This window comes from Seriola dumerili, unplaced genomic scaffold (genome assembly GCF_002260705.1).
Source record: "Seriola dumerili isolate Sdu_G_001 unplaced genomic scaffold, Sdu_1.0 BDQW01000301.1, whole genome shotgun sequence".
Lineage (NCBI taxonomy): Eukaryota > Metazoa > Chordata > Actinopteri > Carangiformes > Carangidae > Seriola > Seriola dumerili.
Genome location: NW_019174556.1, coordinates 1,889,087 through 1,910,066, shown reverse-complemented (window position 1 = coordinate 1,910,066; position 20,980 = coordinate 1,889,087). Strand labels below are relative to the sequence as shown.

Here is a 20,980-nt window from a genome sequence, read left to right as displayed (position 1 = left end):
GCTTTCCAACCCAGCCTCAGACCGGGCTGAGCTTTCTTGTTGCAAAGCTGACATTTAAATCAATGATCATTTGAGTGGTGGTGAAACAATAGCTTCTTGATTTTCATACTGGTGCACTCAAATGTGACGAACACCATGATCATTTATCATAGACAAAACAATAGTGAGCAGTTTAGAATGTGGAGTAATAAAGGGAAGAATGAAAAACACAACTTCCCAGAGGAGGGATAGTACTGGGTTCATGCTAAATGAACATTATTGATTGAAAAATTTACAAGCCAAAAGGTCTTTAAGGAATTAATTTTCTGAGTTGACTAGAAATTGACCCAGGGCAACATGACTGTGTTAGCAATTAGGAAGGAAGCATGAATTTTAATTATGGAGGAAGTGATTAAATAATCAGACAGAAGTGTAATGGGTGTAAATAGGAGATGATGTTGGAAGGAGAATCTCCCTTATTGCAGTGTTCATTCTGTCAGCAAAAAGCTCTCTCTCTCTCTCTCTCTCTCCCTCTCGCTCTATCTCCCTCTCTCTCTCACACACACAGAAATCCAGAAATCAAGCGAGATTTACACGACACTGACTACAGGCAAAGATGATGAGAGTGTGTGTGTTGTATTTGACAGTATCTCTTTTTTTTTGGGGGGGGGGGGGGTAAGTGTTGTTTTCATCTGTCCACACACAGGCATTCACATACACACACATACACACACACACATACACACTCAACAAAGTGCATGTAGCGTGAGAAAGGCGCTGTAGGGGACCCTGTGTTTTGGAGGACACTCAGAGTACACAGAGCAGATCTCAGGAGAGTTGTCTCAGTAAACTCAGTCACTGCCTCGTAATTAAGTGAGATTTGCACAGTGTCAGAGAGAGGCCAACAGAACAAGCACGCAGATAAAAAAAAAGTGTTGAGTGTTCTGGGACGTACAGTGAATTAATGTCAATGTAAATTTCATTACACTGAGTGTAAGTGTGTAAGACAGGAAGCAGCAGATATTTCCACTGACACACTGCTGTTAGTTTCAGCTTCAGCCTCGAATCATCTCTTGAACATTATTAAAGGCACTTCTGCCTGTTGTAAGGTCCGGCTATACTGAGGTTAATTAGGCGGCTCAAACTCAAACTAAAATCCATTTCAAAATTCTCTGTTGTTTGTCTGTCCAGGCTATATTTCAGAACGTCTGACCTGCCTCAGCATTGTTAGGCTCCTCAGGTCCAGCTAACAATGACTGTGAGTCATCTCGAGGTCTCAGCCCTAGAAATTGCAGGGATAAAACTTTTTTTCTGTGGCAGTGCTAAGATTATAGGATTGTCTAACTAGCTGACTATGTTCTGTTTTTTATTGCTTTGTTGAGTTTTGTATTGATTGACCCTCTTCCACATCTTGCAGTCTCAGTATTCACATACTGTGAACTTTTGAAAAGCTTGCACTGATGTTTGTTTATCTCTCTCTCTCTCTCTCTCTCTCTCTCTCTCTCTCTCTCTCTCTGCATGTTTATGAGGGAGATTCCTCTCTTTGGGGCCCTTTCCAGGGATTTTACCATTTTGTTTTGTTATGACATTTTATTACAAACTAATATTGTAACTTTTGACTTGTGTTTGTTGTTAAAGCGCTGCGCTCTGCGAAGCCCATTGAAGTTCTACTCACACAAGGAATAGAAGACACAATCATAGGAACATTCCATGATTTGCAATACTTGCAAAAGTCATCAGTGTTTTTACTACAGTTATCCACCAAATACAGAGGTCAAGACGGTTTCAGTCGCTTGTTAATCGGTAGGTATTTTAATTGAAATATATAAATAAATAAGCAAGATGATTGCTCTGTATATTTGATTTAAATTAGCTTAAAAAATTTGACTTCACCATTCCTCATCTGTCCTCAGTCCTCCCTGTTGTTCCCCAGTCACCTGCTCCTCATCACCTAATCACTCCATTACTAAATACACCTGCGCACTTGCTAACTCTCTTTGCAAGATCATATATTGTGCTTGCCTCTGTGCTAGCGTTCCAGCCTTTGTCTCTGGATGTTCTCAGTTATTTTTTCCCTGTCTTCTTGTCTTTTGGATCACTGACTGCTTACCTTTTTCTGAACCTGTTTATTTATTTTTTTTATCCTGCTTTTAAGTCTTCACGGCAGTTACCAGCTCCCTCACACACAACACAGCTAGAGTAAATTCCATAACTGTATGAGGTGCCTAAGCCATTAATAGAGCTTAAACCCCCATAAGAATATTTTCAATTCTTTCCCTTAATGGAATTTTTTCTTAGTTCATCTGTTCCTTAAGCATAAGTCTGCTGTAACTTCATCATGTTTCTCATCCAGGATAGATGCTGCAGGTAAGATACTCTGTATGCCACAATTCATTCACAATACATTCAGTCACTATATCCTGCCACTTTGAAATCAGGACACAGAGCGATGATAGGTCAGACTGAGCGGCCCTCACTTCAAAAGCATCTGGGCACATCCTAGTCCTGAAGAGGATGAAGAGTGCCAGTAGAAGATGTGCAGAATACTGAGTTACTGCAGTTTGGACAGCACAAATACACAGTCAAGTTGAGACATCTTACAGGTATTAGGCAATAAATATGTGATGGAAAATTTTAGTATATACTCTGATATTGCAATGAATACCTTAATTCATGCACTTGTAAATGTTGGTTGTATAGTTAACACACTGGGCATTTATTCAACCAAAGAGGGGAATAACGTGTAAATCTTTCAATTGTTTATTATATAAAATGTTATTACATTGCTATAAGCCTGAATAATGCCAGGACTTTTCTATCAGCCATTAAATTCTATAAAATGTACGGTGTCCAGCTTTATTTTTTCTGACTATTACTTTTTAACTTATGGACTGATCTGTATACAGTTTGATATAGGGATGATTTGTATTATACATATTTGTATTGATCTGATATGCTAAATGCACTTACTTTAAAAAATACATTTGCTTAAAAGAAGACATTATTTTGTTAAAGAATACACAGTAACGTGTCAATAAATAACTCTGTGGTAGCATTGCACTCATAGTTACAAAGCAGCGTATCTGCAGATATGATCCAAAATTAATTTTCATTTCTACTACTTAAACTTCTACAAAGATGTTGTTGTGTGCTTACAGCAACATTATACAACATTATAATGGATGTACTGTTTGTGCATTAAATGCTTCACAGGGGCAGTTACAGTTATTTATAACTTGTACTCCCCATTTTTGATTAAAAAAGTTCAGGTTGCAGTGAATCGCCAACACATGCTCTGAACTGTAATTTACAGTTTTCTGCATGTCTCCACCAAAATTCAAGGACTATTTCACCTGTGAAGCTGCCGGCACTGCTCTAATATTGATGGAAAATCTCATACCTCATATACTTTGGCATTAGAGATGATAGAACTACACCAGAAGAGTTTCTTTCATCTGTCATTTAAACTCTGCAGTCACGGTATGTGTCATTTTACGTTGGTGTTTTGTTCTCATCAGATTTCTGCCCCTTATGTTTCTTCTCCTTTTCATTATCTGTACTTAAAATAAAAAGGGCAAAGAAGAATGGGAGATGTTCAACTTAAACTTATATATCTTGACTGCTTAATTTTTGTGAACTCAAACAGAGATAGCATGATAGCAAGCTGTTTCTTTTGGACCCAATAGAATCAGTTTACTGAAGCCTGTTAGCAAAAGGGCATGGGAGTGTCCTTTAATCACATCCTCCATTATCATCTGTAATTTGTGTAGCGAAACACAGGGCTACTGTTATTCATGTTCCCTGTGTGTCAACATTTCTTTTTTATTTCGATTTTATTCTGTCTGACTCCCATGGGTCTCCTTATCCTGGGGAAATTTCAAATCAATATGAATTTCATATCACCCAGACAACAGATATTATTCAGGCCTTGAAACAGAAATGTTTTGTGCAGTCTTAGTCAATTTGAAATACTCCGGGGCACATATTAAAGCCTCTATGAGAAAATACAGACTTTTATGTCTTGGCCTTCAAAAACATGGGCATACAACATGGAAAATGGTCTTTTAGGAAAACCACATCAATTTGCACAAACTGTAATTGAGATTTTTCAGAAACCATTAAAATGCAACGAGAACTCACATTGCCGTAGGTGCATCAACATGCTACCAGCAAGACACCAAAATCATCCTTAACAAGAGGACGTAAATCAGCATTTCAAATGACTTTCTGCCCAGCAGTTCCCTCAGTACTATTTCCCCCTCCAATTTTTCTTTCTTAAAACCAACACAACAAAATACTCTGGGGGCTTGTGTTAACTGCCCATAGCTTAGTTGTTAAGCTGGTGTTTCAATTTTCTGTCGTTATTTTGCCATTTTGCCTCACTACCTCTTTCTATATTGTTTGGGCCAGTTGATTTATGTTACATGGCCAGTTTCCAGCAAACAGATGGTTTCCCACCTGTGTGTTTTTCTTAGTTCCAGGCCCAAGTCTGATCTCCAGAGGAAAAATACCTCTGTGGTGGTAGCAGTATTTGCGTGCGTATCATGGCAGACGGTGATGATCTGTGATCTAACACAAACACAACTGTTGCATCTGCCAGTGGTAAAGTTGGAGACGCAAGCAATGTTTGGGAAACTTTTGTCAGTCATGTAAATGGTTCTGTGCTTTTGAAACTGAGTTGTACAAACCATTTTACAAAGCCTCTAATTTACCCACACACACACTGATGGTTGCCATGGAAAGTGCTGGCCTGCTAGTTGGGAGCAATTTGGGGTTCTGTGTCTTGCTCAAGGACACTTTGACATTTGGACAACAGGAGGCGGGGTTTAAACCACCAACTGTACAATTTAATGACTCCCTCTCCCACCTGAGCCACTGCCGCCTTGTGTGTTTATTTGTCACCACTAAGCTTGCTTTCAGGCAGAGGAAGCTTCACAACCCAACCCAACCCTGGACCATCTCTGAGGGGCAAACTGCCACCAGGCTCTAACGTTCTGGAGTTCCATACATTCCCTCTGTGAGCAACAAACAAACAGCCTGCGGATTTGGTCCAGTTGCCAGGAGACTTCAGGAGAAAATGCTTTGTTTCTTTTGGATGTGTGTCATTTATCTGCTGTGCTGTACTCTAATAGCACTGCTCTGTCTTTACAGCCACATGCAGCGACCACATTCAGAAAAGGCGCTGTTATCTGCCCCCTCAGGTGTGGTGGTGTAACATGACTAAACAAAAGTCCAAACATAAAGTGTGAACTGTTTAGTATTGATGGTCTTTGTATATTGAACATAAATAAAAGTATTAGTGTGTCTACAATATTTACAGTTTATTATTCATTATGGTGTTGGGAGTTTAAGGCCATTTACTTAATATTCCTTTGAAAATTGTACTACCATTATTAGAAAAAAATAAGATATGTTTCAATGTCTACAATGTGTTCAAATGTGTAAAATATATGTGTGGTTTCAATTAAACTGCAAAACAAAAGTTAGGGATGCAACAAGAGTCCCTTTTTTTCAAATATCAGATCCCAGTCAGTGTCTGTCCTTTTTTTTTTTTTTTTTTTAAAACATCTGAGCTGGAACCATCAGAATAACTCCAGAACAACGAATCAGTCTGATGTTATCATTATTCAAAGTTATTTCCAAGTATTTTGTTTTGAATTCTTTCAACATGTATTTGTTCTTGTTCCTAATATCATGCATATTCAGTTCCCCAAATTTGGCCTGAAAATGATCACATCTGTAATGTGGCTTTCCTTAAACAGCGTAGCGCTTTGCTAATTCTTAAAACACATCATTCCAAGTGATTCTGAGTCTCCCCTGTTTGTGTGCTAGTACTCTGGTCTATCTCAGGTCCAGTGCCATGGCCTCTTGGACTCTTAGACAAACAGAACAGTCTCATAACATGCCAATCCAAAATGACAATCATAATATAGTTCGCATTCCACAGATGCCACAAAAACTGAGTCCTTATTTGACACTGTTTCCAAACATCTTAATTCACAAGCTAATAGGATCACAAAAATACCTTTATCCGCCTGCAAATCAAAACTGTATGTGTTAATAATTTCATGAAGTCATTGAAAGCATCCAGGATTGTGCATAATTGAAAGAAATTAAAATGTCAATGATATTTTATGCTATAAAACAAAAAAAAAGAAAGAGAAAAAAGTTAAACCAGAATCAACCAAGATTTGAATTTCCAGTAAACAGTAAACTTTTCTGTAATGTCATTAATTAAACATTGGCAAAGTCTCTCGAATGGATCCATTTCCACACTGCTAAAAATAAGCAGTGAATGCAACAAATTTTCCCTTGATGCTTAGTAGCTTCAATTTACAGCCTTCCACAAAGTGTGAAAGTATGTGTGAAAAATGTTGTGAACATGCATCATGTTTCAGTGTTTACTTTAACTCACAAACATGCCGGTCAGTTGTCTTAATGGCTACAAAATGTGACAAACCAAGTAGCATTATGGGAAATGTCTGACCATTTGACCTTTTCAAACATTTGAGCCTTTGAGCAGTCATATGTCTGTATGAAGTGATATCAAAGAACGACATGACTTGTGGCCGACTGAATCACAGTGCTCTGCTGAGGACTGATAAGATGGCACACAGTCAAAGTCTAGGGCAGATTACCATATTGAGAGTCTGAGGAAAGAGAGAGGGAAGGAAGAATGTGTTTATGTGTGTATGTGTGTGTTGTTGTGTGTGTGTGTGATGTGTATATGTGCAAATATCTGGATTAGCACCATAACAAATAGGACTCACAATATGAGTAGGCAACAGAATGCCCCCCCCCCCCTTTTGTCAGCCTCCAGCTTCATTTCAAACATTTAAAATTGCACACAGAAAAAGATAAATCCCTCAAAATATGTTTTACACTAGTGATAGGCTTTTTCACTTAGGATGAAATAGCTTATGCAGATAGATATGTGCAACAAAGCTGAAAATGTTTTTTTCTACTGTACACATACAGTACATTATCACAGGAAATACCGAGCGTTTTGATAGAGGCCAAAAGCCTCTAGGGTGAGTACATCTGAAGATGCGGTTGTGTACGATACAGATTTTTCTTTTGCGATCAGGCAGAAATGGAGATAACCCAAAAGTTTAAGGTAGCTGAACTCAACACAACGAGACTGAACTGAATTTAACACAACAATCACTAAACCAGAAAGTATTTAAAGGACTTTTGATTTAGCTTAGGAACTGTAATGAGATTTACTTCTGTTTCTTATATGGATATGGGGTATATACTGTATATTGTTTGGATTAACCTATATAATTGGGTAAAAAAGAGAAAAAATAACTAAAAAAGATTTGATTCGGAAGTGTGAAAGAAAGACTTAGAATTAATTAGGAATTAGACTTATACTTTTATTTTGATTTGAGTGGTTTGATCGTTTTGACAATGCTTTGGTTCCAATAACATTTAGATGCTTTGGTAAATGGTGTTTATTTCTCTCATGTGATATACTGTTGTAGCTAGGGTAATAGGCTAACCGGGTTATCTTGCTAAGTTACTTATATGTTTATTTTCTAAAAAATTACAGGATTGGGATATTCTTATTATTCTGCTGTCTGGTGCCCAACACTTTGAGTAACTATTTCATTCCCCTACGCTACAGAGTGAGCATAGCATCATGGACACACAGGGCAGAAACTGCAAAAGCTCATCAAATCAGAATATATTTATACCTTGTGTTGCCATACTATGAGTCCAATACTAAGATACACTGAGAGACTGAATCCTGTCATACATGAGCCTGTGTGTAAATCAGCCCATCAGTAAAGCTCATACACTCTGCTTGGGTGAACAGCCGCACAGAAAATGAACCAAAAAAAAAAGATCAAAGACCTTCAGGACGCATTAAGTAGCTTATTATTATGGTTCTCAGCACAATGGATTCAAAACTAAACAATGGCTAAAAGGTTTAAGTGGTGACTTTAATCTTTAAGTTGTGGGTTAAACAGAAACATTAGATTAATAGCATACCACTTTTTCATGTATTCCCCAAATTTTAGAGAAAGTAAAGTAAAGTAATCTGAAGTAAGCATTTAATATTTAATCAGAATCAATTCTTTGCAATCAATGACCATATGTAGTCCCGCAGAAATCAGCAGTTTTTTTTTCCCTGGTGATGCTCTGCAAGACTTGTACAGCAGCCAACTACACATCCTGCTTGCTTTGGAGGTTTTTTGCCTTTAGTCTGGTTTTCAGTAAGTGAAACAAATACAAAGGTGGTCAATTACTCTTCTGCCCCCCCCCCCCCAAAAAAAAAACAAAAAATAAAAAACAAAAAACTGATTCGTTGCTTTGGTTATATGTTTAGGATCATTGTACTGATGCACTCCCCTAAAAGTGGGTGACTATATATATACTGTATATAATGGGCTACAGTTTCTGCACAGTTAACCCAATATGGATGTAAATGCCTAAAATACCCCTAAAGCAGACAGTCAGAACATAAGTCTCTGTCATGGTTTCATTTTAACTAGCTGAAGTAATATATTCAGAAAATAATTAGTCATGAGTAAATCATAAATGCTCTAATAAAGAACCATTAGCAACCTGAAACTACAATGCATTCCATATACCATTATCTGAAACTATACTCATCGTTGACAGGCTCTGTACCATCAAAAAAAAAGAAATCTCTCCTGTATGGTGTGGTCTAAACTTGGCTCTGCATGACTGCGGATCTAGCCCTCTCATAAGGAGGAGCAGGTGGGCTGGATGAGGTTGTAGCTTTTTTTTAATAAATCCAGTAATGAGGATGTGCTCCGACAGATGGGCAGACTCACTGTGACTAGAAACAGAAGTGCCACTGCCCACAGCCAGAGCCCTGACTCCATATTAGACCTAGTTTGCAAATGCATCATATGTGCTTTTTCGCAATGTGCAATGGTTGGTTTGATGAGCAGTCTGTCTGTCTGTGCATTGCTCAGTTGGTCCAGAGTGACATCTTGAGAATTATTGGATGGATTAGCACAGATTTAGGTGCAAAGACTTATGGATGAAGTATTGTGCCCTTTATGTTGTAAGTAAGGGCGATTGAGGTTTGGGTGGTGGATGGTCATGTGTAATGAGCTTCATGCAGGGCACCATACATAAACCACAATTGAATTTTAACTGGAGTTTTGTTAAATAAAGTATCAATCTCAGTATCGGTATTGGTATCACAAATAGCTTTTAGGATAGAAAAGTTTGTCTGGCGGGCATTGTGGGATGAGATTGCCCAGACACACATCCTCAAACATGTATCCCCAGCAGGGCTTTAAACTTTTAGAATTATTTCAAGCAGTAATAATAATAAGATATAGATTAAGACCAACAATTGCAAAGTGGTGACATTTAATGCTCTTTAACCTTTGTGAGACACTCTCAGGAAGTTTTTGGTGATTGGCTGTTTGGTGAGAGTGGTAACTGTAAATCTGGAATTGGATACATATATTGGGTATAGTTAATATTAGGTCAACATGGCAGCCAGAAAAGTGGGGTCCAAAAGTCCAAGACCACAATAAAAATCTCTAATATTTTCATTAAAACCTAGAAATAATCAGAAACTTTGGGGATTCATGAAACATTTAAAGGCACACGAAGTTGTGTCATGAAAAATGGAGAAGACATATTTAAAATTCTGCTCTATTTCTAGGTCAAGCTTCAAATTAAAGATAGTTAAGGGTATTGACCAATTTAACTCCTTCTTACAAAAGGTCATATTTCTCCGAGTTGAAGCTAATCCTTTCCACTGAAGCATGCATTGAATTGACTGAATTGACTCCACCCTGGCCAAGGATTAGTATCACTCCATTCCTCAGAGACCCGGTTTGAATCTTTGTGGCGAAGGATTCGTACTGCAGCAGGATAATGACCCCACACACCTCAGAGCTCTGCACGAACTACCGGAAGACCTAAGAAGACCAAGGAGTCCTGACTGTCATAGACTTTCCTCCATAGTCACCTGACCTCAACCTCAATGAAAATTTATGGGGGCACCTGAAGACTGAGAGAGCCACGCAATCTGTGACATCACAAGAAGCTCTTTGGCATGTTGTCAGATCATGCTAACATGGATCCTCAGGTTTTGCACAAACCTCCATGTCCACGCCAACTCCAGTGCATACTGTCATTAAAGCAAAAGGTCAGGACATATCAAATACTAAGATAGTGTCAGATGAATAAACTTTTTACCCACATTGTTAAGCTGATATTATCACGTGTAATGAAAAAAAAGTGTTACGTTCAAAGCAAATGCAAAACAAAAGTATCTTGACCAGTGGTCTCAGACTTTCTGACTCCAGTGCATGTATGTAATGAATCATATGCTGTTAAAAAGATGGAGCTCTATGTCACAACACGCTGGACAAAGTGGTAATTGAGCATCCTGGGCTGATGTTTTCCCATGCATGGTTTGTTTGTCCGCTCTATGACTCTGCCTTCTGACCTGTCCTCTCCTCCAGGCTCCCTGGCGGTTTGTGCAGGCCTGTCCTTCTACTTAAACTATGCACACTAGGCCTGGGGCTGGCAGCTGCAGTGTCATTGGAGACTTCACAGCTTTGGCTGAAGGCATAGTTTTTCACTCAAGTGGTCAGTGCTGGCTTGTTGGTGCCTGGTGGCGGTTCAGATGATCTGATAGAAGTTACTTTGTCTTATCTTTGTGGTAGAGGGGAGAGGTCGTCTCAGTGTTGAGGGTTTCTCTTTTGTCCTTTTACTCCTCTTTTTTTTAATCTATACTTTACTTTCACATGTAGGCATTGTAAGACTGTAAAACACGCATACATATAGAGAACATTTAACATCTTTTTATGAAAACAAGTCAGATTAAGATATGAAAAGTGGCAGCACTTTCAATTAGTGTGTCACATAGAATTCGTATCCAGATTTTAGGAGACGCTCTCTTGTGGAGACTGTGAACGCAACAGTAAATAGTGACGTGTGGGTGGAGCTGTAGGTTCAGACCTGCTGTACCAGCTCTGACTGTGATCAGGGAGTTGTTACAAAGGATGCCACCAGTGGAAAACCATCGCATGGAAGAAATGCGCTGAAATGGACCTAAACATATTTGATTTTTTTCTTTATTATTGCATCTAACATTGCTCTTACTTCCTCTAGATTCTAATCCGCAATTGATTTTTGAGTGAGCTGAATACTTCTGTTTTTGAAGATATCACTTTCCTAATCATGCATGCATATGCCTGAAGATATATGGACTTCTTTTTTTTTTTTTTTTTTTTTACATCCTTCGCTCGGGCTGTGGCAAAATTTGCCTGCGAGGACAAGCGTTTAATTGTCTTGCTGGAAACAGACACTGAAATGAGACTGAAGACAGTGCCCTGCTTTCTTTAGTAAACTTACCTTAAAGTTCTCTTTATGGCGTTTCAAAATGTCAGACTCTAACTTGAGGAACGAAAGCAACTATGGGATCTATTTTACTGACGCTTTCAATGGATCTGTTTTGGAGCGAACGTTTCCAAACGACAGCATCTCGACATGTAGGAACTTCACACTGGACTCGCAGGTTGTCGGGGTTGGGATCTTTCTCTCCGTTTTTATTTTGGTTGCAATTGTTGGGAACATTCTGGTCATCCTGTCGGTGGTGTGCAATAAACATTTGCAGACTGTCACAAACTTCTTCATTGTTAACTTAGCCATGGCAGACCTGCTGCTGAGCATTATTGTGCTGCCTTTCTCTGCATCTTTAGAGGTTCTGGGATGCTGGGTGTTTGGCCGAGTTTTCTGCAACATCTGGGCAGCGGTGGATGTGCTCTGCTGCACCGCATCCATCCTCAGCCTCTGCATCATCTCCATAGACCGGTACATAGGGGTGAAACACTGCCTCAAATACCCGAGCATAATGACAGAGAGGAAGGCGGTAGCTATTTTAGTTCTAGTGTGGGTCTCGTCCACGGTCATCTCTGTCGGACCGCTCCTGGGATGGAAGGAACCGCCGCCTGTGGACGACAGCATCTGCAAGATCACGGAGGAGCCGGGCTACGCGCTCTTCTCCTCTCTCTTCTCTTTCTACCTCCCGCTCATGGTCATCCTCTTCATGTATTTTAGGGTCTATGTGGTGGCCCGCAGGACTACTAAGAGCCTGGAAGCGGGCGTCAAGCGAGAGAGAAACAAGTCGATGGAAGTGGTCCTGCGGATACACTGTCGCAGCGTGCTGGAGGACGCGCGTCCTGCCAGCAGTTCAAAGAGCAACAAAAACCACCCGTTCAGAAGTTCGCTCTCGGTGCGGCTGATGAAGTTCTCCAGGGAGAAAAAGGCGGCTAAAACCCTCGCCATCGTTGTGGGGATGTTTATCCTCTGCTGGCTGCCCTTTTTCTTCTTTCTGCCAATGGGTATGTATTATAACTTTACATTTCTCTCCCTATAGCTTTCAGTGAGTCTGTCTCGGTGTACCGAGGGATATCACAGCTTCATATAAGCCTGTATCCTCACAGTCAAATTTGCTTTTCTCAAGAACCCTTAAACAAACGAATTCTTAAAAATTCTGTCACCTTAAATGCCTTCACTGGTTGCCTACTTGAGTTTATAATTCACTCCTTGACTGATAGCACCTAAAATGGTAGATGTACGTCATTTGCAACAAAATTAGATATTTTCTAACTGATTTATGTTTAATGTGAATAATTAATAACTGTGCGTCATTTGGGGTGATTAAACTTTTTCAGGCAGCTCCTCCAGAGAACTGCCTACGTATCTATAAAAATAACTCTATTGGCTGCAGGAGCAGGCCAGTATTACACCAAAGACACTACAGTTAAAGAAAACATACATCATCAACTATAAAAACATGCACAGTAAGATTTGGGCATAAGAGGAAACATGAAAAAAAGGGATATGCAGGATTTCATTTGCTGTTTCTTTCGGAACTGTGCCAGGAATGGATCCAAATTAAGATTGTTATAATATTATAAAAACAAATCCTTTGGTCAGGAAGGGGCAAATCTGCAATCTGACCATTACTGTGGCTTGTTTCATGTCTGTAATTTTTTTGAGAGCTCTGAGGGCTGGCTGATATAGACATTTTTTAAAGAGCAGTCATAGTACACTGACATTCTTCAGTAATGAGCACTCAAACTAAATGCTCCCAGTACCTTGCAAAGCATCACAGCTGCTCATTCCAAGTGTCAGCTCCTGTGGAATATCTGTTTTAGTCTCACACACTGATATAAAATAATGATATTGTATTTGCTTGTTAAGGGTTTTGTTGCCTGGTCCACATTTGTAGCAGGGGAAGGCCACAGCACAATCATTACATCAAATGCCACCAGGAAGTCCAGGAAACACAAAACGATTTGCTCTAGGTGTTAATGTTGAGCATATGTCTAAAACTGACCACGGTATTGAACATTGAAAGGATCAGCAAGATAAAACATGAATAACGAATTATTTTCTAATCTGTGCAGATGTTTGAAAACCCCCTTTAGTGGGGATGACCAAAGCAAGTCACTATGGCTACACATAAATCAAACTGAAAAATGCTACATGCATATGGAGCTGCACTTACACACACACGCACTAATGGTGGCCTCATGAATTTTCATTTTGCATTTATTTGAAGTAATTGATTGTAAAAAATCTATTATGAACAAATGGCTAGTATCTTATCAGGTATAGCACTCACAGCACTCTCACTCTTGCTGCCCCTCTAAATTTACACAATCAAATTATTAGAGAAAAGCCTGAGGGGGAGAAAGGGTGCAAGGAATGAAATGGATGCTGCTAATCACTTTACTCACTCAATGGGAGTGAAAAGGGCAAGTTTATTTGTATCCAGAAATCAAAGACAGTTGGAGACTTCATCTCTTCTTCTGTCTGGAAATGAGTGAAGACATGAGTGAGTTTTTGCATTCATTGTCCAAACATTTATTCACATGTTCTTGTATTTACACATTATGACTATTCTGAACCATAAGTTTGGAGTTGATTGTAAAAAACAATGTCTAATCAAATCATTTTCATCTATATAATCATATTGATCATATTGACTTGACTCTGTGATCACATTATACAACCTGCTCCTGGGAAACCTCAACCAAGATGTCAAGGCTGAGTCCATTACTCTCAGTGTGGCACGACACTGAAATATCATTATTCAAGAGAAAACAAAGGGGAGCTCAGCCAAAAGGAATCATTATGTTCTATCATAAATTGTTGTTTTAAATTTATGATTCCCAGTAGATGCTAGAGGATCTAACTTGCATGATAGAGGAAGTCAGGCCGTCATTATCATCTTTGTCATCTGTGATTGTTAAAGCCCAATAAAACTTTTACAGGAGTTTCAGCTCCTTGATAGAAATCATCTGCCCTGTTAAATCCCTTCAGACATGCTGTTCTCCAGTTTCACCCTGAACATTTCAAGCCCCCGGTGGAAGTAGTTTAAAACATTAGGTCCCCGCAGGGATCAATAAAGTATTACAATGTTGTTTTTATGGATTCACCCCTATGGGCTGGGTTGCAGTTTGTTTACTAAATGACGGACTGACAAGTGTAGCGCAGCCACAACCCACAAGTACAAGCCCTGCTTTTCCACACTTGGTCAGTCAGGCGGATTGATGTTGGTCCTTTGTAGAAAGACATCATTAATGAGTAAGCTTTTGCTGAAAGGCAGACATGTATTTTTACCACCTCTTATGCCACTCAGACCCCTTTTTCTGTGATGATGCAAATCTAGACAGAGTAGCCTGACTCATCTGAAACTCTAGTTAGAGTGCCCTAACACCATTTGCTTATATTAGTGCACTAGACTCATGAGTACTATTTTTTCTATTGCCAGAGAAGTGATGGAATAAAGAGAAATAGCCTTTGAGAGCTACTTTGAATGCTGTCTCTCTCCTAGTATAATGGATAAAATATCAAGCACAACCTATTGCACAGGGAATGTAGAATTAGCATTTTAGTATTAATTACCAGACAATGTTATAATTGGCGGGTTTTTTTTCCAAGCTCTACTGTCCATGCTCACATAAATCCAAATCTTTGCGACATGAAGGCACAAAGTCCTACATGTGTCAAGTTTCAAACTTTTATTTTCTGCAGTTGTTCTTCTTTGTGTTTTGAATGTATATTTTCAATTCTGAAATTAGGGATATAGAAACAATACACTGGAAATGATATAGTTTTGCAGCAAATATATATTGTACAACATTTTTGTAAGAAAACACTGTCTAACATGTATGTATTGAGATTAATAGCATAAGGAAACCCAGTGTGTCATTTCATTTATTTCTAAACACTATGCTTTGGTAGATTGATACTTTTGCCTGGAATGTTATATATGTGGTCCTCAACTCTACAATTTACATTTGTTAGAGTGTTATGCTTGTTTAACAAGAGCTCAAGGTTTTCTCAATTTAAGGTTTAAGTCTTGTGATATTATATATTTTATTATTGTCAAAAAATCCAATGAAAAGACCAAAACCAACAATTAATTGATACTACTAGCACACATTGGCTGTGCAGCCAAAGCCTGATATATCTTATTCCTATATGACTTCCATTGTTGTCAAAAGAAAAAAAAAAAGGTAAATTCACACCAATAAGCCACATAGTTGCACTGGATAACATCTTCCTTCATTTGTATGAGCTTGGGCAACATAGTTTATTTTGAGTTGATCCCACATACACTGTCCTGCTGCTGTACAGGACTCACATCTGCAATTGTGAATAGTCCCAATAAATATTTTACAAGAAAAGTTTACTAAAAACTACAGTCCCATTTGTTTTAAATATATATACTGTATATATATAATTTTTCTCATTCATGGCCCATTTTGAAATAACTACATCTTCTGTAGGAACCGATGGATTTGGGGCTGAGAGCCATAGAGTGAATGGGGGAAGTTGGAAAGTATTGAGAGAGAGACCAGTTCATTGTTGATTTTGGTCTTTTCATGGATGGATTTGATAATAAAATCATAATATACCACCAGCCTTACACAAAAAAATAGTCCAATAAATCCTGTAATATATAGAATTTCTGGTAATATAAGTAACCCTATGGCTATTATAATCATTACAATATGTCATGATGATTAAGGCAAAGACCTTCTATAAATGCATACCATAATGCAAGTATTCACTGAACCACCATCCTTGGTGGTCACATGTTGAGGTTGAGTTTTTTTAAAAAGCTGTGTCAAATATTGACCTTCACAGAACATTAAATGTCAAGGAGATAATGCCATAAGCTCTTTAACTGAGGACCAATCAGGATTCTGCCTGCTCACACAAAAGAGCCATCACATCCCCAGACTCCTCCACAGGATTCAGGGTGTATCCAAAGCAATCATTTGTTGCTTGACTTTATGATTTGTACTGGGGTATGAGCCTATGTGAACTTAAAAAAAAATTGCATCCTCAGAGGGGATTTAAGATGGCAATCATCATGCACACATCAGACTTAAAAGATACTGTTATCTCAAAGGCAATAAAACAAAAAAGAGGAAGAAGAAAAAAAAATCACCTGTTGTCACGGTGTTGTGGTTGTGCGTCAGAATGATGAATCACTAGCTGTCTGCCTTTAAGGTGATGTGACTTCAGTGAGAAGAATCAATGGAGAACATAATTTCCCCTAATCACTTTTTTCATCTTAATCTTTAAAGATTCAGAATCAGAACTGGTTTAAAGACAAGTCTTTTAACAGAAATGAAAGCAAAGTCAGAGCCAGGTAGGAGCTGCTAAGCATAAAATACTGTACATGCTACAGAAAACATTACAAGTAAGCTAGAAAAATCTGTTTTATTATGCAGTTTATGTCCTCGAGTAAATGGCACAAGTCTCCTGTTTTGCATTTGTTAGTGCACAGAATGTCGTTTGATAGCTGATGTCAAAACGGCATGAAACCATTACTTTGAAAATCACATACAAGCCATTTCAGATATTAACACTTTGTACTAACAGAACTGAAATGAAATTGGACTTTTGGGCCCAAGCAGTGCAGACTTGACATTAGCACTGTGATATGTTGCCTCTGTGTCCAGGGTCAACACTGTGTTAAATCCAAGCCTGGGGAGACAAGAACAACTAGAAAGCAATAGGAAAAAGTAACATTCCATGAATAACAGCATGTCATATCAAAATTGCCAGTGCAAGTATAAAGACCATGAGCACGGTAATGAGAGCCTGGGTTGTTGGTGTACTGTACAGGAAGCAATTTTCAAAAAAAAAAAAAGAAAACTGACAGTTTATGTTGAATCACCATTCTTTACATGCCAAAAAAGAAACCACCCTACAAAAGCTGATAAAGCTGATAAATGTAATATTTCAAGGTTGTCTATGGCAGGATTTTCCATCATACAAAGATGGAAAGACAGGGTTGGTATAAACCTCTGCACAAGCAAAGGCAATGTATTACATGTAGAATTTTCAGAGCGTCATGAATCAAACATCAGGTATCTCATTCAAGCATGGCAAACACCTTACAAGACACATTCTACTTTATCCTCTTTGAGAAAGCACATACCACAGGAAAACTCACCACCACAAGAAAATTTTAATCTCCTTTCTGTTGTTAGCAGCCTGCTTAATGTGTCAATGTAGGGCCAATGTTGCATCAACTAAAACCAAGAAATTGAACTATTCGGCACAAATAAAGAAAATGTCTCATCATCACATATTCTATTCCAGCAAAGGCATCATAGAAAGAGCTATGTGCACTCAGGCTTGTGGTTAATACTTCCTCTGTAAATATCCATTCCATTCATAAAAGTCCACAAATTTGTCAGAACCTCCTCTGTTCCTATTAATAAACACAAACAAACAGCTACTGCTGCACAATAGATCATTACATAAATAATGCTGTGAATATCTGACTGTCAAAGGGATGAAAAATATGTATGTAGTATAATAGCTTAATACAACTGTGCCCACAGTAGTGCATTGTTTGTAGTGTATGTATCCTTAATAATGCTTTCCTATGTAGTTCCTAAAAGAGATAAACCATTTTAACTATTTTTACTTGTTATATATTTTTAACCTGTTCAGTCTGACAAAATGGTCGCCATTTTATTTCCAAAAATCATAAACTGTATTTAGCGTTACATTCCCTGTACCTACATTTTGCTTCAACTTTTCTGAACTTTGAAGACATTTATTGCAAAAATTATTTTGATTCTTAATGGAACATTGACAGCAGTATCCTGTATTGTTTATATACTATACATTTTGGCTACTCACAAATCTTACCTTCTTCTCCATAGGTTCCTTCTTCCCGGCACTGAAGCCATCTGACACTGTGTTCAAGGTAGTCTTTTGGCTGGGCTACTTCAACAGCTGCATCAACCCCATGATCTACCCGTGCTCCAGCAAAGAGTTCCAGAGGGCTTTCACTCGGCTCCTCAGGTGCCAGTGTCACCAAAGACAGAGGGTCCTTCGCCGCTTCTATGACCAGAGGTGGCGGACAGCTGTCAAAGGAAAGACAAGGGATCAGAGAGCAGACTATAAGCCTGGCTACACTGTACATGAATCCTGTGGCAGCTCATTGTTACACAAGGGGAAAGGGCACTCGCTAGGTTTCAAAGGATGGAGTCTGTTTCCACCCCTGCAAAAGTCTTCTGTCCAGCTCAAAAAGAAAGTGAACAATCTGTCAAATAAAATTAAAGGAGGGACAGGAAAAGGTACCACACCTGCAGTGGGACGGATTGATATAGTAGACACAGTCTCCATGGGGATTTACAACTCCTGTGAGCAGAACAGTTATCAGTTCTATGATCTGGCAGACTGCTATGGCCTGAAAGAGACTGACATTTAGAGGGTCATCACAGAATCTTTTATTTATTTTCAAAGGGCCATATTGGACCAACATGCAAGAAAGACTAAGATAGGGCATAATTTTGTGTTCACAGATTATCTGAGAATCAAAGCTTGACTGAAGCTATGGACTGAGAATGATGGCTTGACCCCAGCACAAACAAGACTAAAATTTTATCTCAATCCCTCATGACCATCATGTTTATTTAGATGAAAATTCTCATGAACTGCTTAAAGGACCCAAAGTAGCTAACTCCTTGGACTTTATTTTCATTGACATTACACAGCTCACAGCTGACAGGTGTATGCACTTTTGGTAAGACTTTAACATAAACCAGTGTCATTATTACTGTCTCCATGTCTTTAAGTATTAGCCAGCTGATACTGTGTGATGACTCCCATTGAATGGTGACTGCTTTGTTTGATGTTCAGCTGATTTGAAACAAAAAAAAGAATAAAAAAAAAAAAACACTATTACAAAATGTAACTTTTAAGCTCTAACAGAGCAAAGTTAGAGTCATAAGTGCAATTTTTAATGTTGAATGAATTACGGTATTTCATGTGCCATTTTTCTGTTTTGACAAAGCATTGTAAAGATAAGAGGCCAGCTGAAAACAGAGATGCTGCACAGTATTTATTTTAAAAGTTGGATTTATAAGTTCACTTGGCATTGATATGCACACTTGTTTGCATAAACAACCATTATCTCAGTGCCATGGGATAACTTTATGAATTGGCGCTATATAATTAAAATTGAATTGACTTGTGTCGACATGAGTTTACTTGGCCCACCTAACTGTAATTTGCTCTGCCAAGTGAGTGCTAATGTGAAATAAATATGCTTTTTTTGTATTTTCTGATTTTATGTTAATGTCAAATGAAATGTAAAATAAAAAGGAGGGGAACAAGATGAGACTAACTCTGGTTTTCAGTTAAATTACAGTGAAGTATTATAATTTATTTCATGAATAAAAAAAAAAAAAAACATCTGCCCCAACCAGCAGATGTCACTATTGTTTTGGTTGTTTTATCTACCACACTTTTTTCAGGCCAAGTTTAACTTAGCCTGTTGGAAAGCAAAATGGTTTGTTTTTAAATAAAATACCAACAGAGGAAAAAATCAATATCTTAACCTGTCAAGGTGAACAGAGTGAGAATCTGTTGATTGAGAATCAAATACAAATAAAGAATTTAGGAATTTAAAGTGAGAGTAACACAGAGACACACACACTCACATAACACTAGGCATTGTAGAGAAACAGAGAAAAAGAGACTCTATGAAGACTAAGAAATCTCAATGACTTCCTGCTATTAGCTTCATTCCACCAAAATCAACCAACAGAACTTTACCTTTTGCATTTGTAATAATTTAACTAATAAATGACAGAAAAAAAATCTCAATGAAGAGAAGGAATTGGATGAAAACAAACAGAAGACAGTGCTCATCTTGGACTAAAACATCAAAGCACAAATTGTTGCCAGTGTATGGGATAGTCTCAAAATCCAGACATGAACAGCAGAAATATATTTTAAAAAAATATATACAAAACTATAGCTGTCACTGTTCAGATGATGTTTGTTGTGGTCTTTTTCAAAAGGTCAAATGTCCTTTGAACCATTTATTCTCCATTTCCAATTATTTTCACTCTTCCCTCTGTCCCACAAAAAACTGACTTGAAACAACAACATAACTTCATCAAAGCTATTTCCTAACTCAAGTAACACAAGTCACTGCATGGTGTGTACTGCTAGTGTACTAGCGCTGGTGATAGTGGTGCTGCTGGTTTAACAGAGACCCTTTTTTACTATGCTCTAGAGCATAGAGCAAGAAAAAGACTCCAGATAAACATCTAAGTGCATCTTTGGCACAAGGCTGTATTGTTCTTGACTATCTTGAATAAGGCTAATTTGCTATGCACTGGGCATCTAAGTGCCTTGCAGGATTAGGTTACAAGTTACAAGAAGAGTGAGGCAATTGCAACAAATAATATAGCTATAGTTTCAAGTTACCAGGGTTTCCAGAAACACTTTCCAGTCTCATAGCTCACTTTACAGCAACGTTAAACCACAAACTGAGTCGTTTTCTTCTTGTGGTCATTTGTCAGCAGATGTGATTGTTTGTTACCATGGCAACACAGCCCTTTGCTCTGTGTGAGATAACCTGTTAGGTTGACTGTTGGTATAAGTCTAGCACAACTCACCACACTGCTGATTCACAAAATAAATGAGAAATAAC

The 20,980-nt window shown here is 38.3% G+C and overlaps 1 protein-coding gene across 1 annotated transcript; it reads left to right on the top strand.

Moving 5' to 3' along the window:
• Positions 1–11,248: 11,248 nt before the first annotated feature.
• On the top strand, positions 11,249–19,641 carry adra1d (adrenoceptor alpha 1D). Its single transcript, XM_022758546.1, has 2 exons — positions 11,249–12,329; positions 18,195–19,641. Exons 1-2 carry the CDS (start codon positions 11,369–11,371, stop codon positions 18,743–18,745), a joined length of 1,512 nt encoding a protein of 503 aa, XP_022614267.1. The 5' UTR covers positions 11,249–11,368; the 3' UTR covers positions 18,746–19,641.
• Positions 19,642–20,980: the final 1,339 nt, after the last annotated feature.

Bases quoted from the DNA above. Each gene is read 5' to 3' on its own strand.
- adra1d (XM_022758546.1), top strand. From the start codon at position 11,369: ATGTCAGACTCTAACTTGAGGAACGAAAGCAACTATGGGATCTATTTT. The intron at 12,330-18,194 runs GTATGTATTATA...TCTTCTCCATAG, and splicing joins TTTCTTCTTTCTGCCAATGG to GTTCCTTCTTCCCGGCACTG.